Here is a 23615-nt window from a genome sequence, read left to right on the forward strand (position 1 = left end):
ATACAAACTGTACATGAAGAGACTGTGTATTCAATGCATCTTGTTTGCCCGTATGCAGCAGTTGACTATGCTAATGCATCTTTTTCACCTATATGCAGCTGTCAAAATATGCAGAGAATTTATTCCCTTTGTCTAACGCGGCAATGACAGTCAAAACGTTCATGATTGTGAAATTATAACTGATTTTGCAACATCAAAAAAGGAGAGTTTTCCTGCGAGCGGGCCAATTTTCAAGTAATTTAATCCATGTTCGTTCGCCGATGCGACGAAGCTTCGTTATGCAGACTACAGGACTTGTCTGTGTCTTTTGCAGACATGCAGATATCTGGCAGTCACACAGATCTTCTGCAGAAATCCAGATCTCTTGCAGACATCCAGATCTTTTGTAGACATCCAGATCTTTTGCAGGCACCCAATCTCTTGCAGAAATCCAGATCTCTTGCAGACATCCAGATCTTTTGTAGACATCCAGATCTTTTGCAGGCACCCAATTTCTTGCAGACATCCAGATCTTTTGTAGACATCCAGATCTTTTGCAGGCATCCTGGTCTTTCGCGGACATCCAGATCTTTTTGTAGACATCCAGATCTTTTGCAGTCATCCAGATTTCTTGCAGACACACAGATTTTTTGCAGGCATCTTGATCTCATGGACAAATCCGCATCTCATGCATGCAGACATCCAAGTGTCGTTCGACAACTTTTTTAATACGAAGACGAGTCGAACCTGAATTCCATTATGAATAATCGAGCCGTAAAACTAAAAGTGAACTACCTTGTTTGGCTGCAGGGATAAAAAATATAACTCAGTACGCACTGCAGTGAGTGACAGAGAGCGCATTTTCTCGTCGACGAAAACTTGAGGTCACGGACGGACAGACGGACAGACAGGCAGACAGACAGACGGACATGGCGAGCACAATGGTGCATTTTTTACATAAATTAGAAAATGCGCTAAAAAATCAGGCGAAGCTTTAACTTCTTAAAGGTCCTGATGAAAAAGTTGCATTCAAAATGAAATAATGTTGGTCACGGTATCTTAAAAACATAGCAGACCTCGAACAAGGAATCAAATATATGACATGTGAAACCAATCTCCGTAGATTTTATGCCCAAGTTTTATCGAAATTTGAAATAAATTGGACTTATTTTCAATCAACGTCGACAGAAAATATCATCGACAGGATACATATTTGTTTCAGCTCGTCTTTAAGCCAATGCTATAGGCGCACACAGAGGTGCCATGTGTCTTGCATGGCCCGGCAATTTGAGGAGAAAATGAAGTCTTCAATTTCGAGTTTTTGGCCAGAAGCTGCAGTCAAACATGAAATTGTCACTGAATGTTTACTGCATTCAGTTGGACACTTCTGAGACGGTGCAGCTCATTTAAAGACTCCTGCGTACATGCAATATATACTACTTTTGCGAAATCGATGTCGTATGGAGGTTAGACCTTTGTCAAGTCGAAATTTATGGATGCATGACAGGTAATTATTGCTTCTGAGGAAACATTCGATCAAGAAACTCACACCAAACTCCACATGACTTGCATGACCTTTCGGTCTTTCCCAGATTCATTCACGTTGAACCTTGATAGGTCGGATTTTAAGATTTTTACCGATTTGAAATTTCATTGCATAATAATTAAAAAATGCATACCTAAACAATCACGAATCCCCCTGAGATTTATTCAAATTTCATCTTACAAATGCACAAGTTATGCACATTCGTTTGTTGTGGCCATAGAAACTACGATGTGTACGGGACATTTTAGGCTTCATGTAGTGTATTATCTCGAGACCGCATAACGACATTGAGGGAAGTTTTCCTTGCCTTCACCCAGCCGATTACATTGAATATTTTCAATGATTGCATTTCAGACCAAACAAAACGTACTTCGCTTTATTTTCTTTAATACAGAATTAACTTTGAGACTTACGTACCTCTCTGTGAAAATATTTTGCGCGGCCAAGGGCACCTGACGCGAACTAAAGGCATTGATGCGAGGTTTTTAGAAATGATCAGACTAGAGTTATTCAAGCGTGGTCTGTATAGATGATCAGACCAGTTATTCAAGCATGGTCTGTATAGACGAACAGACTAGAGTTATCCAAACGTGGTCTGTATAGACGATCAGATCCGAGTTTTTCATGCGTAGCTCATACTGTACATCAGATTAGTCATCCATGCGTGATCTGTATGGAGAATGTATCAAGGTTCTTCAAGAGTGGTTTGTATAGACGATCGGATTGGAATTATTCAGCTGAAAAATACGACATGCTCTCAGTAACAGCAACAACTCGAAAATAGAGGGTGAAGCAAAGTCCATCGTCTCTGAGCTCAAAGGCTTTGCAGCTAGTGACCATGATCGAAGTTCCCGATCAGACACACCCACAAAAAAAGCTCTGATTGCAATTCAGCAACGGTGACTCAATTTATTGCCATGGTTTTACCCTCGGACAGAGTGATCATCCATCGCAGTTTGTATGTGAGGACGTGATGGGATTATGGAGCCTCGGCTGACGCTGTGTTCTGAGCTTCAGTTCCGCGCACTATATTGTTTTGAGCTTCCAGGATGTCAAGTGTCATTTAACAAATGACTTACATAAACGAACATTTCGTGCAGTATTACTAGAGAGAATAGAATGAGAGAAAGAAAAACGAATTGTTTTCAGGAATGAGTAGTCTTTAGAGCAGAAAGATTACTTGCAACAGATTTACCGGACAAGAGACAGAAAATTCTGTGGCATTTTTATGCAGCGTTCGACGCTGAATTATCCGAAATCAGGCAAGTTTAATGTGTTTAAACATGGCGTATGCGTTTCAAAAAAAATCGTTAAGATTTCATTTGATACAATTTACGGGGGAAAATAGTACATATAAAATTGAGTTGAGCTGCCACGTCTTTCATTTGAAAGTGAATGCGATCCAGGCTTATCTAGGCTGTCAGGCTCACCGACGCTTACACTGAATCGGAGCTGCATAAGCTTGTACATATATAAGCTGCTGTATAAGCTGGAGCATGAGCTTAAGCATGAGCATAAGCTGGAGCATGAGCTGGATCATAAGCCGGAGCATAAGCTGGAGCATAAGCTGGAGCATAAGCTGGAGCATAAGCTGGAGCATAGGCTGGAGCATAAGCTGGAGCATAAGCTGGAGCATAAGCTGGAGCATAAGCTGGCTCAACATGCGGCCGCCGCCCCGTAGTCCGGTCTCCAGTTTTGCCCGCTGCTGGTCCGATGGCGGCTAGATGCGCACGGGTCTCACAGATTGGCTGATAGTGAACGCGATGTTCGCTAGGATTTTAGGAATGGATTAAAGGATTAAAGTTGTCGTTCAGACGCATTTCTCAAGTGCTTGCGGCTTGCTGTACCAAGATGAAGCGATGTTAACGATAATTGTCTTCAGAAACACCTTAAAAGACAATATCATTAAAACAAAAAGTTGCAATATATTTTTGATTGTTTGGGATATTTCGAGAGCGGTAAGATATGTAAAATTTTCACGAGAACCTTACCAATAGATAAAAATTTCTTCGATGACTGTCTTGCTCGGAGGCGTCTGTTTCCAAGCTTAGCCTCTTACTATAAACGTGTCCATGTAATCCATATCTACATTTCATTGGCTATTGGCCCCAGGTCAAGAGATATGTTAATAATTACGTGTTGGATAAGAGGGATTCAAGCCACCTCCAGCAACCAACCACATCACACGGCTGCTCTTCACACGATATTCAGAAATAATAATTAAATACACGAGTAAATCCTTCATTCCAATGAAACTGATTTAAATGACATGGCGCGGGTGACTGATATATTCAGAATAATCATTGGATCATATTGAACAAATATGAGTTCCAAACAATTGCAGTTCCCATGAAAACCCGACGATCATTTATGATCACTATTTATTTTTTATTTATGATCCCTTCATTTTTTATTAACCGGAAACTTCCACTAACGCCAATAGGTTTATCATTTGCATGAAGACCTTGACTGTCTTAATTACTTCACAACCACCATGGAATTATGAACAGTTGAAGGCCACTGGAATGATTTATGACGAACATCGACGCAAGCTTTGCTAGGTGAGACTAGTAAAAAATTTTACAAAAGAGGGAGTAACGCTGACCTGTCATGATCAAACATCGAGCTCAGGGGCCATACTTTCAAAACTGGCTAAGTGAACGTAAGTATTTATGCTCTATTTCCTTGTCTATGATTGGTGGATTTTGCTTGCAAGGCCTTCAATGATTGGCTGATAAACTTACGATTTCTTAACTTCTTTTGAAAGTATGGCCCCAGAGCGTCAGCAGAAAACAGGGAAATTTTTTATTAATATTTCCTTCCGAATGCATATGACACTAAAATCAATACATAAAAGATTAACTACTGAGTAGATACTCACAAAGAATAGAGTATTCACTGAGCACATGAGCAATAATTTAGAAGATGAAGAGAGGCATTTTAAATGCACCTTTAATAAGGTATTCTCTTCTCGGGGTTGTTCCAAGAATACATTTCTTTCATATTTCTATCAGTAAGTTCACAAATTACAGTTGAGGTTGTCACAAAAAAGTATAAAATAATCTCCCTACTTTAAAATAATCCTTCCTCGTGGCCTTGATTTTGAACCTATCACCGATTAGTGATACGGCTCCTAATGCCATTTAATTAATCAAATTTGCAGTGTCTCTAATAAATCAATATTGCATTTAATTGACAAGTGTAATAGGCGGGTGCAATGATTGGAATTTTACCCGCTTTACATTTTATTAACTATTCAAGTGCTCGAGTTGTAATCAAATACACGCGGTTTTGAAGCATGGCTTCATCTGAGATCTCCAGAGATCTAAAGGGAAGCCGCGCTTGATTGAGTTCTGACCGAGCCGTTCGATTTGCTAATAAATTGCATGTTCGATTTTGGTGCATGACGTGCGAAATAATATACTTTAATTACCACTTAATGCCAGGAATTCAATAATTTGAGGAGAAATTCATTGGACAAAGATATTGGAATTTAGTTGGACATTTCACGATGTTCTAGCAATGAACAATAATCGCAAATTATTGCACAAAATCCTAAAATACGGTATTTCAAATTTATGCTAAGCCACAAGTAGATTAGTAATCAATTTTGCTCCTAAGTTCTCAGCTTACGTGAGGTGGAGGCTCGTTGATCGATTTGCGCTCTGGCAAACTCTCATCACTATTTAGAAGATGATGCTGACACCGTCATCACTAATTAGGAGATGATGCTGACACCGTCATCACTATTTAGAAGATGATGCTGACACCGTCATCACTATTTAGAAGATGATGCTGACACCGTCATCACTAATTAGGAGATGATGCTGACACCTGTCTCTTATACACATCTAGATGTGTATAAGAGACAGGATTAGGAGATGATGCTGACACCGTCATCACTAATTAGGAGATGATGCTGACACCGTCATCACTATTTAGAAGATGATGCTGACACCGTCATCACTAATTAGGAGATGATGCTGACACCGTCATCACTATTTCGGAGATGATGCTGACACCGTCATCACTAATTAGGAGATGATGCTGACACCGTCATCACTAATTAGGAGATGATGCTGACACCGTCATCACTATTTAGAAGATGATGCTGACACCGTCATCACTAATTAGGAGATGATGCTGACACCGTCATCACTATTTCGGAGATGATGCTGACACCGTCATCACTATTTAGAAGATGATGCTGACACCGTCATCACTATTTAGGAGATGATGCTGACACCGTCATCACTATTTCGGAGATGATGCTGACACCGTCATCACTATTTAGGAGATGATGCTGACACCGTCATCACTATTTACGAGATGGTGCTGACACCGTCATCACTATTTACGAGATGGTGCTGACACCATCATCACTATTTACGAGATGGTGCTGACACCGTCATCACTATTTACGAGATGGTGCTGACACCGTCATCACTATTTAAGAGATGATGCTGACACCGTCATCACTATTTCGGAGATGATGCTGACACCGTCATCACTATTTAAGAGATGATGCTGACACCGTCATCACTATTTAAGAGATGATGCTGACACCGTCATCACTATTCACGAGATGGTGCTGACACCGTCAACGCGATGGACCGTATATAATGACTCGCGTCCAGCCATGTCATGAGAATTCCAGGCCAGAGTCGCGTAGGGTCGTCGGTGGCAAAGGTACGGCACATCCTCGGTAATCTATTAAAAAATATAACTCAGTACTCACTGCAGTGAGTGACAGAGAGCGTATTTTCTCGTCGACGAAAACATGGTCACGGACGGACAGACAGATGGACGGAAGGACATGGCGAGCACAATAGCGCCTTTTTTCCATATATGAGAAAATGCGGTAAAAACGTTGAACACACTATGCCGGAATAGATAGATGAAGCACGTACAAATCTGCGAGAAAAAAATATACCGTTCTGACGAAAATCTGTTCATGATTCTTCAAATTCGATGCATCTTAAGAAATCGCGCTCCACCTCGACTGAATGCTTCGCACTTATATTGGAAATGATATATGGACATGGAGTAACTTTTCCATCTTACCAAAAGAAGTGAAGTTACTAGAAAGCTCATTAGATGCTTTGAGCTTTTCAAGTCAGGATGTTGGAGCATTTATAGAGCCGTCCAGCAGACCTTTAATTCACATCCTGCGTGGGTCCCGGAACGCGACCGGAACAATTTTCAACGGCGACAAACGATCTTGCTTCGCCAAGACCGCTCGGAATTTCAAATTCGCCAAGATTTTAGCAATGGAGGAGCAGAGCCTTCAAAAACTTTCCTTTCGCCAACACTTTTGTACAAGTTCGAAACTTTGATTGGAATGTAGCTGGGGGCCTCGCTCCTTCGACACAAAAACTTGCGGTACGGAAAATGCGATTTCGAAAAGTTAATGGGTGAAAGTGCGACAAGAACATGCGTTTAGCCAGACGAGCCTCCGGCACCGCGAGCCGACGAAATGTGATGCTGATATCAAGAAAATTTAGGCGCCATTACATCATTAGCGCAGGGATGGAGAATGCCATTTTTGACAAATAACTCTGCAAGTGTCAACATTCCGACCAAAATACAAATCTGGACTATCATGAGATATCTCTCGTACGTCGTGCGAGTAAAATTTAGAAATTACAGTGACCCATCACTTTGATTTCTACTGATGATGAATTCGGTGTGCAGGCGCAAGTGACACGTGCTAGGTAAATTATGTGAATTGAAATAAGTCGGACCAATAGTTTGATGATTATTAGTCTGACTTATGATGATTATTGGCTTAACTTATGGAACCGGAATGATGCCAAAAAATTATACTGTAACGTTAAAAATGAAAAAATTCATCTTCATTTTCGGTAGGTACGTAGGTCCAATTCGGCAGACAAATCGCCCCACGTGTAAACCAGAAGAGTCCTGAACTCTGATCTGATGCTGTGGTACTGATAATAAAGATATCTTGTAGTGGAGACAACAGTTGAGAAAAGGAAAAGCAAGAATCTTCATCAGTAGGTCCTTCTGTGTGTGAATAAATTACAAACGTATTGAAATAAAAAGCCCACGTTAAATGGCACGGGCGGCCGGTAAGAGAGCAAATTTACGAGGTAATTTTGTTTGTGGGGTCTTGAGTGCACCTATTCACGATACCAATTCCAATTTCTAATAGCTGAGATATTGAAATTGTAATAATTTATTTTTGTAGTAAGTTTATGTCATATAAGTTATGTAGTTACTGTCATAGAAGCCTAAGTGAACCATTAATGGGCAACGCAGTCTTGCTATTAGTTCAGCAGTGCGGCGGTAACTCGTCTTCAAGTGGCAATAAAAACGTCCCGAGGCCTCTACCCGTTATGGTACGTCACACGACGTCCCGACCTGAGCCTCTACCCGTTATGGTACGTCACACTATGTCCAGGCCTGAGCCTCTACCCGTTATGGTACGTCACACGACGTCCCGGCCTGAGCCTCTGAACGTTATGGTACGTCACACGACGTCCCGGCCTGAGCCTCTACACGACATGGCACGTCACACGACGTCCCGGCCTGAGCCCTGTCTCTTATACACATCTTCATTANTGTACCCGTTACGGTGCGTCACACGACGTCCCGGCCTGAGCCTCTACCCGGCATGGTACGTCACACGACGTCCCGGCCTGAGCCTGTACCCGTTACGGTACGTCACACGACGTCCCGGCCAGAGCCTCTACACGACATGGTACGTCACACGACGTCCCGGCCTGAGCCTCTACCCGTCATGGTACGTCACACGACGTCCCGGCCTGAGCCCCTGAACGTTACGGTACGTCACACGACGTCTCGTGGATAAAATACATACAGATGACCCTAAAATAATAACCCCTCTATTGAATAATAAATAAAATCAAGCATTTCTGATAAGTTTGAAGAATGCCAAGGGGATTTTACCGAAAATAATGAAATGGTTTACAGCTAAAATGGGCCGGAGAACACGTGTATGCAGAAAGTTAGCATCGAAATATACATGAATTCTCATTTCTGCTGCTTGTGCAGGAAAGTATGACCAATTCTAAGGTATATATACTCCAACAAATATTTCAAAATTCAAAACATTGCAATTTAAATCGTAAGTGCAAATTAATGAAATACTGTCATTTAGCCACAAAAACTTGACAGTACCTGATAATACAATATATATTCAAGTGTTCAGGGAACTTATCTAACTTCAATTTTATTTAATTATTTTTAAGTTACTGTAATTAAATGAAGAGACAATGTTACTTCGATTTATTTAAAAAATGAGGGCAGATAATAAATTTCGATGTTTGATCTATAATTTTATATAACTTTACTTTAGTGCTTGCTCGAGGGTAATTCTGTGCCCGGAACGATGGGCTGATGAATTCATGAAGGTGAATCCTTAAATATTGCGCCAGGTACTCACTGAGATATTGCGCCAGGCTCTCACTGAAGTATTGCGCCAGGCTCTCACTGATATATTGCGCCAGGCTCTCACTGATATATTGCGCCAGGCTCTCACTGATATATTGCGCCAGGTTCTTACTGAAATATTGCGCCTGGCTCTCACTGAAATATTGCGCCAGGCTCTCACTGAAATATTGCGCCTGGCTCTCACTGAAATATTGCGCCAGGCTCTCACTGAAATATTGCGCCAGGCTCTCACTGAAAATGCTGCTGGCAATGCTGACCTCAGCACAGCATGACCAGCGACCGAGAAATTGCTTCATGGAATATCAGTTGGAAATGGACACTCCAATGTGACCAAAAAAGGAGGATATTCTTGTTACACCGAACGCTTGGGTTCTTTGCGTGGCAATGGCCGCTACTGCCGCAATTAATTGGTCTATTATGTTGACGGTGGACTGAATATCGCGCAAAAACTGGAAATAACGTAACTGCATATCACATTATTTCCTTTATATCCAAAAGATAGCAATAAAATTAATTGAAAGAGATCATTTCTGTCCCGTTATTTGTATGAATATTTATTGTAGCCCAACGTAAAACTAATGAGATTAAGCTGAAAGAGTCAGCAGTAAAATTGACATTGCAGCACGCGATTTAATTAAAATATGATACAAATAATTTTTGTCTGGTGCAAGAAATTCTGTATCGACCAGACGGGTGAAGAAATAACTTTAAATGTTATCTATTCAGCACATTTGAACAAATGAAGGCAGAATATCGGATACCGCGAAAGGCCAGCTGTGAGCCACCTATAATCCGCCGATGATTTCAATAAGGAAACGGAATGCAGAGGCAACGCAGGAGCAGTTTAGTGACTCAGGAAATGGCCGCTGGGCTCAATTTCCTCAGAGAGGCTCTGATACACCGACCTCTGCTGGTGCTGCCCACACAAACGATATTTGCGAGCGCGCTATATGATAAATTATAATTTAATGGAAAAAGAAAACTAAGGAAATTATTTCATTAGTTCTAATGCATGAACAATATCCGGTTATGAAGCTGAAAGTACGCTAGTTGTTCTCTTGCAAGTATTAACACTAGCATGAGTAATTATGCAAATAATTACATTGTTGCAGTAGTTTCACCTGATACAATTGGAAATGGAGATACGGAGCAAGCATATACCAATCCTATAAACCACCACACAGAAACCTTATATGCAAGGAGGTGGCAGGGTCCTGGAGTCAGGACAGAAGCAATCTCGAGGTGAAGATTAGATGCAAACTACATCTCGAGCACCGAACATTGCAGTGAACAAGTTGTGTTAAAATCAACTGCAACATGGCAGGCTGCTGCTCGTCCAATACGGCGCTCAACATTGAAGTTAAGAACGTTGATGATGAGCTTAACTGAATTGAATTGCTTTAAGCGTTTACCAACTTATCACGATATCATTTTTATTGGCTAAACGACTCTGACTGAAACCTTTCTGAGAGCAGATTCCATATAGAGCAATTTGAGAATGAACTGGTCAATTCGAGCCAAAATAGTTATTGAGTGAGTATGTGCCCTGAAAAATGTAATCCCTGCTGTAAAGTGTCACCACTGCTGTAAAGTGTCACCGCTGCTGTAAAGTGTCACCACTGCTGTAAAGTGTCACCACTGCTGTTAAGTGTCACCAAAAGTGTCACCACTGCTGTAAAGTGTCACCGCTGCTGTAAAGTGTCACCACTGCTGTAAAGTGTCACCACTGCTGTAAAGTGTCACCACTGCTGTAAAGTGTCACCGCTGCTGTAAAGTGTCACCACTGCTCTACATAACATTTAATGCAGTTCTGATCATCACTCGAGCAACTGTTAATCATCTGATCTGAAGTATCATTGCGGTCACTAAGTCTCATTTATTTATTTGTTTTCGCCAGCAGCATATTTCCGCTACTAGCACCAGAGTGTAACTCATATATTGAGAAATTTTCGGACTACTATACGAGAGTAAGAATATCTATAAGCTGTATCAATTCGGAATGGCAGAGACTCGTCCATTGCCTCTAGTAAATGATACACGCAAAATTAAAAAATCTAACAACTTCATCGCACAATCCGCCAAATTCAGTTACATTTTGCTAGAAAATTGCGGGACAGTACGAAAAATAGAGACTCGAGACGAGAACTTTTATTCAAGAGAAATGAAAAGCATTCAACGACTTCGCCTAGAAAAAGTTCATTATTTCGGAAGGCCCGAAGGTTTAGGATGATGAACAATATTAAGATTTTGGCCGACAAAAAATCTAGAGTTGCATAAACGCACGTTTAATCAGCTGAAATAACAGTTTGATGAAGCAACAAGAATTAGAAAAAAACAAGGGCGCTTTTATCTCGATTGAATGATGTAAAGGACCAGGTAATAATTGAAACTCCTATAAATACATGATAAAAAAAATTTCTTATCTGCAATGCAGCACTATTGGACGGTGAATATTTTTAGCTAGCTCATAATGACGCTCAATATCGAACTGTTTACAGTTTCGCTCAAAGGGGAGAGTAGAATGAAAAATTACATTTTGAATTGAACTGCCTGAAGCCTATTGACAATTGAAACTAGAAATCATTGAAAATACCAACATCAAACCAAGGACTAGTGTACGCAGGTAACGGCACCGCTACACGCTTAACCATTTCATTATATATTAATAAGACTCTTATATAGTATTTTCTACGTAAGTAACAGAAATTCGAAGTATTTTCTACGTAAAGTAGAAATTTAAATTTTAATAACTAATTTTATTTGGGTAGCCTAAATGTATTTTTCTTTATTTTCAAAGCGAACATTTCTAATAATAATTATTCACCTTAGAAGTTTGTTATTACTCACTGTAGAAGACTAATTGACTTCTAATTTTAATTCTAAATTTTAAACCTTCATAGGCTAAAACTTCTCCTGCCTCTTTCATCGAATGTCTAAAACATCTTCGACATTCAAGCGCAGGAAAAACCATGTCCTTGTAACAGCCCGAGGTCCGTAGGACTTTTTATTTCCTTTGTCATCAGGTTTAATTTCGTCGAGGATCAGTTCTCTGGAACACTCAAGAGTCAAATGAACTCAACTAATGAAGGTCGAAAACTCAAGACCGTCTATCTGATGACCGCCTTGAACAAATTTGTTATAAATTATTTTACAATCAAGGACTGACTCCCCAAAAATGTTTACAATTATTGGTTCTCCGGACAGGGCCGGAAAAAACCAAGACGGTCGACAATGTCGCAACTCTTATGCGAATTATCTTTGGATTCAATTACGGATAAAATTATGAGATCTAAAAAGTTATTTTAATTCGGGTTAATTAATTTGAGGTGTGGATTAATGAATAGGAACTGCGGTGTCATCCTTCCGGTGATATCTTTGGACAATCGTCAATAAATAACCTTCGTGTATATCAAACCAATGATTATTAAAATTCACCTGGTATCACACGAAATATTACCCATTTATATAAAATAAAGCGACGGCAAATTTAGAATACTTTATCGTTATTTTATGGAAAACCTAAGCAGGCGCAAAATAGAAAAAGCTCACAATAAGCGTCGCAACCAATTAAGATAATAGTAGCTTAGGTCTGAATAATTTCAGGAGTATTTAGTGTAAAATTTCAAGGACAAAAGACAAATCAGCGTGTAAGAAAAAATTGACACTGTAAATGCAGCACGTAACAGGCCTGATTGAACAACAGAATTAAAATCAGCTTTAATTTCGAGAGAGAATGAGATGGCTTAATACGCTGCTCTTTCGTGGCAACCTCTCTTATCAGGGTAGTTGTAATTCCAAATTCAAACTTCTTTATTGACACCGCCTCAAAGTTTCAGCACCCTATCATTTTTTGATCTATAGATCGAAGAAATCTACTGTCTTTTCTCCACCCGACGCCGACAAGTCAAATTCGATCAAGTTATAGAGTAATTCCATTAAAATGGAAGGATTGATAACTTTATTGAGACTCGTATGAAATTTTAATAATTTCAATAAAATACGGCGTACTATCATAACTTGAAATGAAAATAGTCGAAAATGAGATAAATCTTATTTATATAGACAACATTTGCAAAAACTTGATTCCTATTAATCACATTTCAAACCGCAAAAATATTCCACTTGACAGTTAACCATATAGCTTGATTTAGGAGAAGAAAAGACCTCTGAGGTAATATAATTTCGCGTCATCTCTCGCAGGCAGCTCCTTAAGCGGCCACTTTTTAAACATAAATTCTGAAACAAGGGCCACATTTTACGTGGCTTTTGACGCATGACGTCGTCCATAACTCGAGTACCGCCTGAGGGATCTCCTGTACTAAAACCCTGGAATGCTATCTTAAGTCGCCGCTTAGTCTGAGAATCATAAGTGACATAAGCAATTATGAAGCTCTTAGCTCTCTTGCTGTTCTGCATAAAATATGACGCAGACTTGCATTCATTTCCTGCTAGCCAGGATATGAAACAAAAGATGTTAGATCGTTTAGAACTAACTATGGAAACCGGAGAGCGGATATAATGTTAAATCTTGAAAATATGGCCATCACATCATATAATAATTATTTTAAGGTGAAGAAAATGTTAAAAGAAAATTTGTTGTGATAATTTGAAACAATTTCAAGAATAGCCGAAAGTCAAAAATTTACGTTACAGTGCACGATCCTGTCGGGCTCAGGATATATCCATGTTCTACAAAGATTCATTTTAATTAGGGACGCCGGCTTTCCATCACGGAAATGAAGGCCTTTCACTTCCCTTGACTTCCTTTCAGCTCGGCTCCTGAATATCACTCACGAGGCAAGGCTTCCTCTGGCCATGGGCAGGTCGAATTTTTGGCTTGTTTTCTTACGGAAAGTTTTCATCTCAGACGGTTTTTTGTGATGCTTTTAATGAAGGAAACCTGCCTGGAGGTTGAAGACGTTTTGCTTTAACCCTTCATGGGTAAACCTTACATATGAAGGTAAGAAATTCGAATGCCTTATAAGAAAATCCGAAAAAGCTTCCTTCTTAACATAAACGTAATTCTCATAGACGCAAGCTCAGCACGTCTCTGGTGATGAGCGAAAACATATTTAACATAACGGCAATGAACTGGAAGATATTCAAATCAATCGCCTCTGAAACATCAAATATTATTCTTCTACAGACATGAACATTTCCAATTAGCCCAAGTATCCGGTGATTCATTCATTAATCGCATGGAACTTAACTAACTAATTAGCTGGTATAATTATTTAACTTCCAAACTGCGAAAACAGTTTTATAACATTTGGGAAGTGGCGTTAAAAACTCCGGGAACTCGTATTACCTGCCCAAAGTTCAAACAAAAACAAGGAATTCAATCCGTTCCCAAAAAGTATAAACCCAAAGTAATTACGTAACTTTGGCAGCTAACTAACTAACTAACTTTTACGCCCAAGAGCATCTGCAGCAGAAATATTTTATGTGAAATTAAGTTTTAACGGAAAAAATAGCTACTCATAGCCATGGATCTTTGAAAAGAATCAGCTGCATCTTTTGCACAATATTATTGAATGCGGTCATGCTAAATTTGAAATAAAGTTTCTTACTACCAAATCACACATGAAATTGGATGACCAAGACTCGAACAAGAGATCAGTCTGCTTCCGGCAGGCTCTGATTAGCAACATGTCCTGGTACAGTTCCGGACATTAGTTTCGGTCACATAATTAAAACAATCTTGAACAATTCTTCATCTTCAACTCGTGCATCACAGTAACAAGTCCGTTTTAATAACGGAATAACGATATGGTATATTTTATGTGCTAAATGTGGTTTGGCGAGTCCCTTTAGTTATGGAAGTTTAGTTACAAGATTATTAACGGGATTCGGGATGATGGGGTATGGATGACGGGATTTACAGCAGCGAGATTCTTGAATTACACGCATTATCTATCCCGGGCAACACCGGAGAAGTATATAAAATAATGAATGATTAATTCTCTCGACAAAATACTCATGTTGTTTTGAATTAAGGGTACAAATGTAGGAGAGGTAAAGCCCGTCATAACTAACAAAATACATTGTTTTCTATTGGCGTGCGCGGCAATCAACGAGATATGAAGTCATCGCCTCTGGCATAGTCAACTCACATGAAAAATAACAGCATATTGTAAAATTAAGGCGCCAAGTAAAAATAGTACTTAACAGGAAATTTTTAACAGAATCATAGGAAAAGAGTGACAGATAAAGGTTAGCAAAAGTTTCCAGGTGGAATCCTATTCTCTCATTATTTTGACTATTTCATAGAAAAACACGTAGACTGTTAGATAAATCGAAATAAAGAAATTATAATGCTAAGTTTGCAACAAATTTTCCGCTGGAATTCTCCGCTAAATTTTTCATCCAACTTTGATCATGAATAATTCTTGGAGTTTCCAGTACGCTTGAGCCAAATTCCTATCTTCAAAGTCATATTAGACGCAAAAATCGAGAACTCGCGTCAAATTACGCGAGTCTTCTTCAATTGGCGGTCGACCGATAATGCAAAGATCCTAAGTAAGTAATCCTAAGTAGGGGAGCCTGCAGATCCCATTTAAAATGCTTTGATGCTTGGCTGAGCTAATCAGATAGCCACTCCATCTTATTAGGAAAGTCAATAAGGAGCCGGAGCCGGATACATTACACTTTGATGTGGCTTCTGATGATCGGCCTCACTTGCACGACAAGTCCATTCAATTTCAGTTAATGAGACTCGTACTCGCTGCTGATGTTTGTTGTTGTTTATTTGTTTATTGAGGATGTGGGGTTGTCCCCCATGTCCCTCACGGCTCAATGCTGATGTTTAGATCGAACCAATCGCTTTTTACGTATGAACTTAATTAATGTAAAAGAACGCTCGATATATGCATCTCTAGGAATAAGGCAACATAAATTTAACTTTAACAATGTTCAAGGAGGTCAAAATTGTGAATGGCACAATTGTCTGGTCTTTAGTTATCGGAATTTAGTCCTTCATCACTAACAATCATTTACAACAAGATAAAATGCCACAAAGAGTGACTCGTAAATAATTTTTCGATTTCTACCAAAAGATGTTGCACGTTTCCTCTTGCAATTCATAAAGTCGTGATAAATTGCCCGAGAATATGGCATCGTTAGAGCAAAGAGTTGAGACAAACAAGACGCCTCTGCCCGCAGCGGTGCCCACATTAGGACGATGGGCGGCGCATTAATTAACGGCTGGTGGAAGCAAGCAGGGGTGGGCAGTAGCGTGCTACATGTAACGGCCGCTTCCAGCGACCGCTACATTTTCAGTAGCGGTAGCGGCGCGACATTTAAGCAATTGTAGCGGTAGCGCCCGCTACATTCAGAACAAGTAGCGGTAGCGGTCGCTACATTTCAAAGTAGCGCTGCCCAGCTCTGGAAACAAGAGGCAATAGGCACGACTCATGTCATGCGGCAATAAAATGTAATGCGAAAACTTTCACTCTGTTCTTATTTTCCATCAAGGCTACATTAATACCTTTTATTTTGGCAGCGCAGACGCCCGCCAGCCTCACTATACGTCCTCGGAGTGCTAGGAACTGGAGTGGCTATGGGTTCAGTATAGGCCATGAGATGGCGGAGTGTCTCTGGAGTATCTGAGTGGCACTCCTCTGTGAGATGCCAGAGTGTCTCTGGAGTGTCTGAGTGGGCAGAGTGGCACTCCGCTGTGAGATGGCGGAGTGGCTCTGGAGTGTCAGAGTGCCACTCCGCTGTGAGATGGCGGAGTGTCTCTGGAGTGTCTGAGTGCCACTCCGCTGTGAGATGGCGGAGTGTCTCTGGAGTGTCAGAGTGGCACTCCGCTGTGAGATGGCGGAGTGTCTCTAGAGTGTCTGAGTGACACTACGCTGTGAGATGGTGGAGTGTCTCTGGAGTGTCTGAGTGCCACTCCGCTGTGAGATGGCGGAGTGGCTCTGGAGTGTCTGAGTGCCACTCCGCTGTGAGATGGCGGAGTGGCTCTGGAGTGTCAGAGTGCCACTCCGCTGTGAGATGGCGGAGTGGCTCTGGAGTGTCAGAGTGCCACTCCGCTGTGAGATGGCGGAGTGTCTCTGGAGTGTCTGAGTGCCACTCCGCTGTGAGATGGCGGAGTGACTCTGGAGTGTCTGAGTGGCGGTGAGAGAGCATTTATCGGACTATGAGGCGGTCAGAGTCCCGGTAAATGGTTATGTGGCCGTGCGATCGTAACTTGGGCAAATTTCTTTGAACATTCAAATTGTAAGGCACAACATTTTTATGCAAACTGTGGCGTAAAAATAGCGCCCAATAACTATGTTAATATATTTTGATCGACGTAAGAAAATTATATCTTAGCCACGTACATCATCTTAACATACAATCCCCCTCACAGCCTCACCTTTGTTTTTATTATTCGCTGGACCCACGAAGTTCTGAAGAAAATTGGCCGCTAATCGGGGGGTTTTCAGGATCCAAAACATAGCGTCGCTCGATAATGCGTTGCGATATTGCAATCTCTGAAGTTGAGACGAGGCTGTCTCAGGATCTTCTACTTTGGAGACTCAGTGAAAGTTGCGCACACGGTCCATAAATGGCAATTAATTGCGAATACGGTTCATAGATGGTTAGTAGTCGTTCACGCGGTCCATAAATGACAATTAGTTGTGAATACGGTCCATAAATGGCCAGTAGTCCTCCACACGATTCATAAATGGCAAGTGAGAGGTCACATACTTGCTATTAACCCCAATTGAAAGCTGCGCACACTGTTACTAAATTATAAGTTTTTCGAGTAGCAATTAGTGGGAAGTAAATCAAACCATTTAAATATTTATTCAGCCAGCAGTCGGGTTAGAAAATATTTATTGTTTAAGCGACTGAATTAAAGAAGTTTTATATGAATACTCATAACATTGATATACTTGCAACGAACAAAATATCTAATATTTTTTTTATTTAGTTTCTGTCTTTGACACCAAAATTTTCAAAAAATATCACATGGTATTACAAGTACACCTCAAAGAGTTTCTCTGTACCGTCACAGTCAAAATAGTAAATATGAATGACACAAAAACTCATAATATATAGAATATGATATTATAAACAACAAATAATTCTATAAATTTTGCTGCAATATTATAAATTTTTGAACCTCTTTCTCGCCTACAAATTGTGACTCAGTGACAAATTTCAAGCAGTATTAAAATGCAGATCAAACTTGCAGAAATAATCCATGAGGACGTTCACTCACCGCTAAAACAGCAAGTGTATCAGTAAATCACAAACTGAACTGAACAACTAGTATTTTTCTGTATTTGATTCACAATACCAGCATTGTATTACACAAATTAGTATACAACTACTATTGTTCTTGATATATAAATGAGATATTTCCATTCAGTAATTATTAATATGACTTAATTTAGATGAGGTCGATTTAAGTCATTTTTTTAACATTATTGAGGATTGAGAATTTCAATGATCAAATGAGAATATCAATCATATGGAATAATATTTCAACCAACATAATGTTGGTTGAAACTCTTTCATTCGTAAAACTTGCTTCAGATGACCATGTTTCTCACGATCAGCCTACACTGTACTGCAGGTCAGTATAGTGACCATGTCTCTCACGATCAGCTTACACTGCAGGTCAGTATAGTGACCAAGTCTCTCACGATCAGCTTACACTGCAGGTCAGTATAGTGACCATGTCTCTCACGATCAGCTTACACTGTACTGCAGGTCAGTATAGTGACCATGTCTCTCACGATCAGCCTACACTGTACTGCAGGTCAGTATAGTGACCATGTCTCTCACGATCAGTTTAAACTGCAGGTCAGTATAGCGACCATATATTACACTGGCCCACTTACAAGAAGCACTTTTGCTTTACTGGTATTAAGCTCGTGTCCAAAATGGCCTTATTTTTCAGGAGGCCTTCGCTGTTCCAAGAGCCGTCAAGTTCACTCGGGCAAGTTTAGCGTCCTAGGGCCGCTATTTGCATGCAAGGTAAAGCAATTACGTGGACAGCGCGTCTTTTAGCGAACAAAGAAGTCAAGATTTTTTAATACTGCCAGTGTTAATTACCGGTCTTAACTGACAGCCTATTAGAGTTGACTGAAGTTAACTATAATATGATAGAAGAATATTCGTGTTCTTTTACTAATATTGTCATTGACATGGCAACGGGAAAATAACGTTAACAACCGTGCATTGATTACGGAAGTGATTTATAACATCGACGAAATCAATCACTTAGGAAAAGTCAATCATATACTACCTGATTAAATATTATTTGCGCGATATCGCACGCAATGAAATGATCGATGATCAGCCGTCTCTAGAAAGACAATGGTTAGCGCTAGGCAACGCCTGAGAAGCAATTATTTGTTGATCGAAGCACCGACTGCAGTGCGCAACATGGCTGGCTCACGTGTCGGCAGTGGAGCCGACATTATATTATATTATATTACATTTTATTATATTATATTATACTGTATTATATCAGTGGAACTGCTCACACACCAAAAAATCTTTACTAAATTATTTCTGAACACAGTTCATAGAGTTCATGTAACCGAGTAGAAGAGACAACAACTTAGAGGAAACTCGATAAATTAATATTTCTTGAGGCTCTAATATCTTCAACCAATTATTACGAAATAAATATAGGAGTATTTGAAGCAACCGTCACAGACTGCGGAAACTCTACGGTATTTGCTCTCAATATTTAAATATCTAATACGCAACAAGTTGTGAGTTCATCATTACACACTTGATAAAACTCTTTTTCATGTAAAACTTTTCAACATATGTTTCACAAATAATAAATTTACTAAGTAGAACAGTGTCATGTTCTTTATAAAGGAAATCTCACTAAATATTCGCAATTTTACTGGTGAACAAGACTACAGAGTGAAATTTGCGTCCTGCGCTACACTTCAACAACGGAACAACTGAAAACTAAACCTCCTCCTATGAGCGTCAGCATCGCACTGACCCACAACTCCTCAAGACGAGTCTCCTGCTGCGTATCCGCGAGCAGGAAGCAATTAAACATCAACATTCATCGCCAGAAAATTATGACACATCCTTTAAATTCTTCCTCTTCTTTTTCTTATACTTCGAATTATTTAAAAATTGTCTTCTTATAATATTTAATCATAAGTATCGAATTCTCCTTTTACTTATACCTCGAATTATATTTCTAATATAGCGCCGATCTTAACCTAACTTAGCTCCAAGTTATTTGTTCGAACTTGCAACCATGTGTTTGCCCGGTCTTATTACCTATGAATATGTCAGCAGCCACAGACACTCTGTGGTCTAGAGCACAGTTTGCTAGCAGCTTAATGATCTGATGAAAACCTGATTAACGGAAACACTAATATAGAAAATGCATCGCAATGAATCTGAGGGTTACGCAGGAATAAGGAGTTAATAAGAACCGAAAACATTAAAAATTAAACTTAATAATTCTGTTCGATGAAGCACCAATTAAGATGATCAGCGAGACAACACATGCTCTTACTTATGAATGTTTCATCGGATATCAGGGATCGGGAACATTGTTTTATAACATATGTTGAATTTACGAGAAGCCCGCAGAGCCCATAAAAATGATATTAATGGCAAATGAACAATCAAGACGCTAGATGATTCAGAAGACGACACAGGATCGAATGCAATAAAAAACCGCTTTTGAATCCGATGAGCTTAATGAGGATCTTAGAATGGAAGAAGTTATAAAATTCCAAACGAAGTTTTCCGTAGTCCCACTTCGAAGCCTAGAAATTTTCGGACCGGCCACAGAAAATTGATCAGACGCCAGAATGGCAAACTATAGGAATTTTGCCTATAAATATTATTCAGCATTATTTTCATAATAATTGAAAATTACATAGAAATACTTCAGCTTTTTAATCGCCAAAGCAACTATTGATTATCCAAATAAATTCTGGCACCGTCAATTTTGCGTGCATGAATATTGTTCTTTCATCAAAAAAGATGAATTAACAAATTGAGACTCGGCACTGGATTCTACAAGCCTACTCTAGACACATTTCGATAATCTTGTTGTTCCATCAACCGATCATAATCAACCGTTGATAATACCTCTCGCGTTATTGAAAATTATGTCCAATGATTGCAAACCTCTTCACGATTAGACTAACATTGGCCAATGATAACAGGAGTCACAAAAGTATCGTTAGGTCCAGTTTATAAAAAAGGAACGAGAATCCCACAACAACTCTACGCACGCGAAAATGTCCGAGACGGCAAAGGCTAAATAATTGGAGCCTAATATAGCCTCATCGGCAACCTCCCCACAATGTAAGCTCATCTCTACGCTGCTCCATCGAAGAAAACGATAAATTCGGGTACCTGAGCAGATGGGCTCAAATACTGGCTTTCTATGCTCCTCTCTTAGACTAAGCCGCAATATGCGATAAGATAATGTGATACAATTATTAAATAGATTTATTAATATTAAACATAAATATCAACGCAGTCCTGCATGCATAAGCGACAAAATGTGTGTTAATCCCCCGTAACTAATACAGCAAATATCCTTGATCGAAGGAGGCTTTTCAAAAGTTGGTGCAGCGTCTGACTTTTTATTCCAGTAGACACCGCCAAACAGCACAAGCCGTTAGTGATTTATACGTAGTAATAATCGGATTTTATTATACATATTATCAACGACGTGCATTGATATTTAAAGCGGCACGGGCTACCTACTTGAATGATTACAATTGCAAACGCCTTTACACTCCACTCTAAATATTTTACCTATTTAATTTATTTTACATCTATCTTTTATTCATGATGGCATAATTTGAAGGCAAGTTACAGAAATACTCTAACCTGGCCAGCTGAAGAGACGCGGGGGCGTAGGTTCCTCTGGCAGCTTGGGGTCCATGGCTGCCTGTACAGCCCTCGGCACCTGAACACGACCACAACTTCACAATTGCATGATCAAATAAAAATTAATGTAATGAATTGCATTAAAAATTAAATGTATGGAAATTAATGTATGGACTCGCATTAAAAGTCCCGCAATACTATCCAATAGAAGGTCAGGGCATAGTGCGTCTTAATAAGTTCTTACAAGGTTACTACTGTAATTCAACTGCAAAACTTGAATGATTTCGATCACGGAGAAATAGCTGCATTGAAGGGAGCAAAGCAGCGAGATATCTGCAATAAATCCTCGCTCATTTATTCAGGGATAGATAAAGAGAGCTTGTCATTATTAGTTATTAATAATTATATTATTAATTTAAATCAGTATCATATATTGAAGAGTATCTTCTTCAATGGCAACGATCGATTTCGAACACCTTAAAGGTGGCACAACATTTAATTGTATTCTTTTATTGACCAGGTATACAAATATACAGCTGCATGTAATAATGTGACAACAAAAACAAAAAATGAATCACTAAGACAAATTTAGGGATTAAAATAAAACGGGCATAACTCATCCTCCCTTGACTTATGTATGACTTATCCTCGGGATTGAAAATTAAATTTATGAATTGGATATTTTAGAGATTTAAATTCAAGAAAAAACGCTTTACGATCACACAGTGTTTCGTAATATTTTTGCCTTCGTCATTTATTTGATCCGAGAAGATCGATGACTTTGCATTTGAAAATACAAATTTATACAGCACCTACAGAATAAAATGTTACAAAAATTATGTTCATTTTGTAAGCCATTTTGTTTTTAATTGTAAGTAATTACACTGTCATATACTCAATGATTACATGCGCTAGACGCGTAAAATTATAGCATCAAATTTGTGTGGTAATCAAGAAAGGAGCAGAATAATTGTTTTCGAGACGTGCGAGTCCATTGCCTAGGGGAATACCGCATTAAAATTCGAGTGATCGTATTATATAAATCAAAGATTAAAAATAAATGGATTTCAAACATTCACAAAAAAGCATTGAGATGCATATGAAATAATTCAGGCCAAGCCAACATAAAGCAGAATTCATCGACTCTCTTACAGCCACGCATCGCTGCTCTTTCAGAGACTAGTTAATCAGCCTTACGCAGCTATGCGCCTCGGTCCATGAAACCAAATAGAGACCTATCGCCGTTATAAAAATTCGTTGAATTAAAAGCGATATAATTAATCGCCTAAAAAATTGCTGTTAATCCACTGACAATTTTTGAGAGGACTATTAATTCCATTGGATGCTCGTCAAGCTCTCTTGGAACGCGGCGATCCGTGGCTTCATCATTCACGATGACTTTGATAACAAAAACCCTCGCGTGAAAGCGATAATTTGGATAGGAAGACTTGGGGGAAAGGTTCTTTTGTCTCGCGCGGTGCGTAAATGCCAGGGGGAGATCGATTAATGAAGGCCCGTTTTTAGCGCATTTTCTCATTTATGGAAAAGAGACGCTATTGTGCTGGCCATGTCCGTCCGTCTGTCTGTCCGTCCATGACTTCACGTTTTTGTCGACGAGAAACTGTGCTCTCTGTCACTCACTGCAATGAGTTCTGAGTTATATTTTTTACTTAATAAATTCAGTGGTCGCTCGGTTCGGTGAGGTCTAGTTGAACCAGCCTGCCTGGCAAGTTCATCGACAAATTCAACTTAAATAACCTGCTGACAGTAACAAAACTAACGTAGGTTTTATAAATCATAATCAAAAGATGAATAATATTTGTAT

The 23615-nt window shown here is 39.5% G+C and overlaps 1 protein-coding gene across 2 annotated transcripts in view; it reads right to left on the reverse strand.

The window, feature by feature from the left end:
- Positions 1-23615, reverse strand: part of LOC108673098 (nucleolin) — a 90862-nt gene that overhangs the window by 9606 nt on the left and 57641 nt on the right. Inside the window, exon 3 of one of the 2 annotated variants that reach the window (XM_047879899.1) lies at positions 21791-21869. In XM_047879899.1, coding sequence (XP_047735855.1) covers positions 21791-21869 — 79 coding nt within the window. Of the gene's footprint in view, positions 1-17318; positions 17811-21790; positions 21870-23615 lie in introns of those variants that run through there. The other variant, XM_047879900.1, reaches the window with a different exon arrangement.

The sequence above is a fragment of the Hyalella azteca genome, unplaced genomic scaffold (genome assembly GCF_000764305.2).
Source record: "Hyalella azteca isolate HAZT.00-mixed unplaced genomic scaffold, Hazt_2.0.2 contig4152, whole genome shotgun sequence".
Classification (NCBI taxonomy): Eukaryota; Metazoa; Arthropoda; class Malacostraca; order Amphipoda; family Hyalellidae; genus Hyalella; species Hyalella azteca.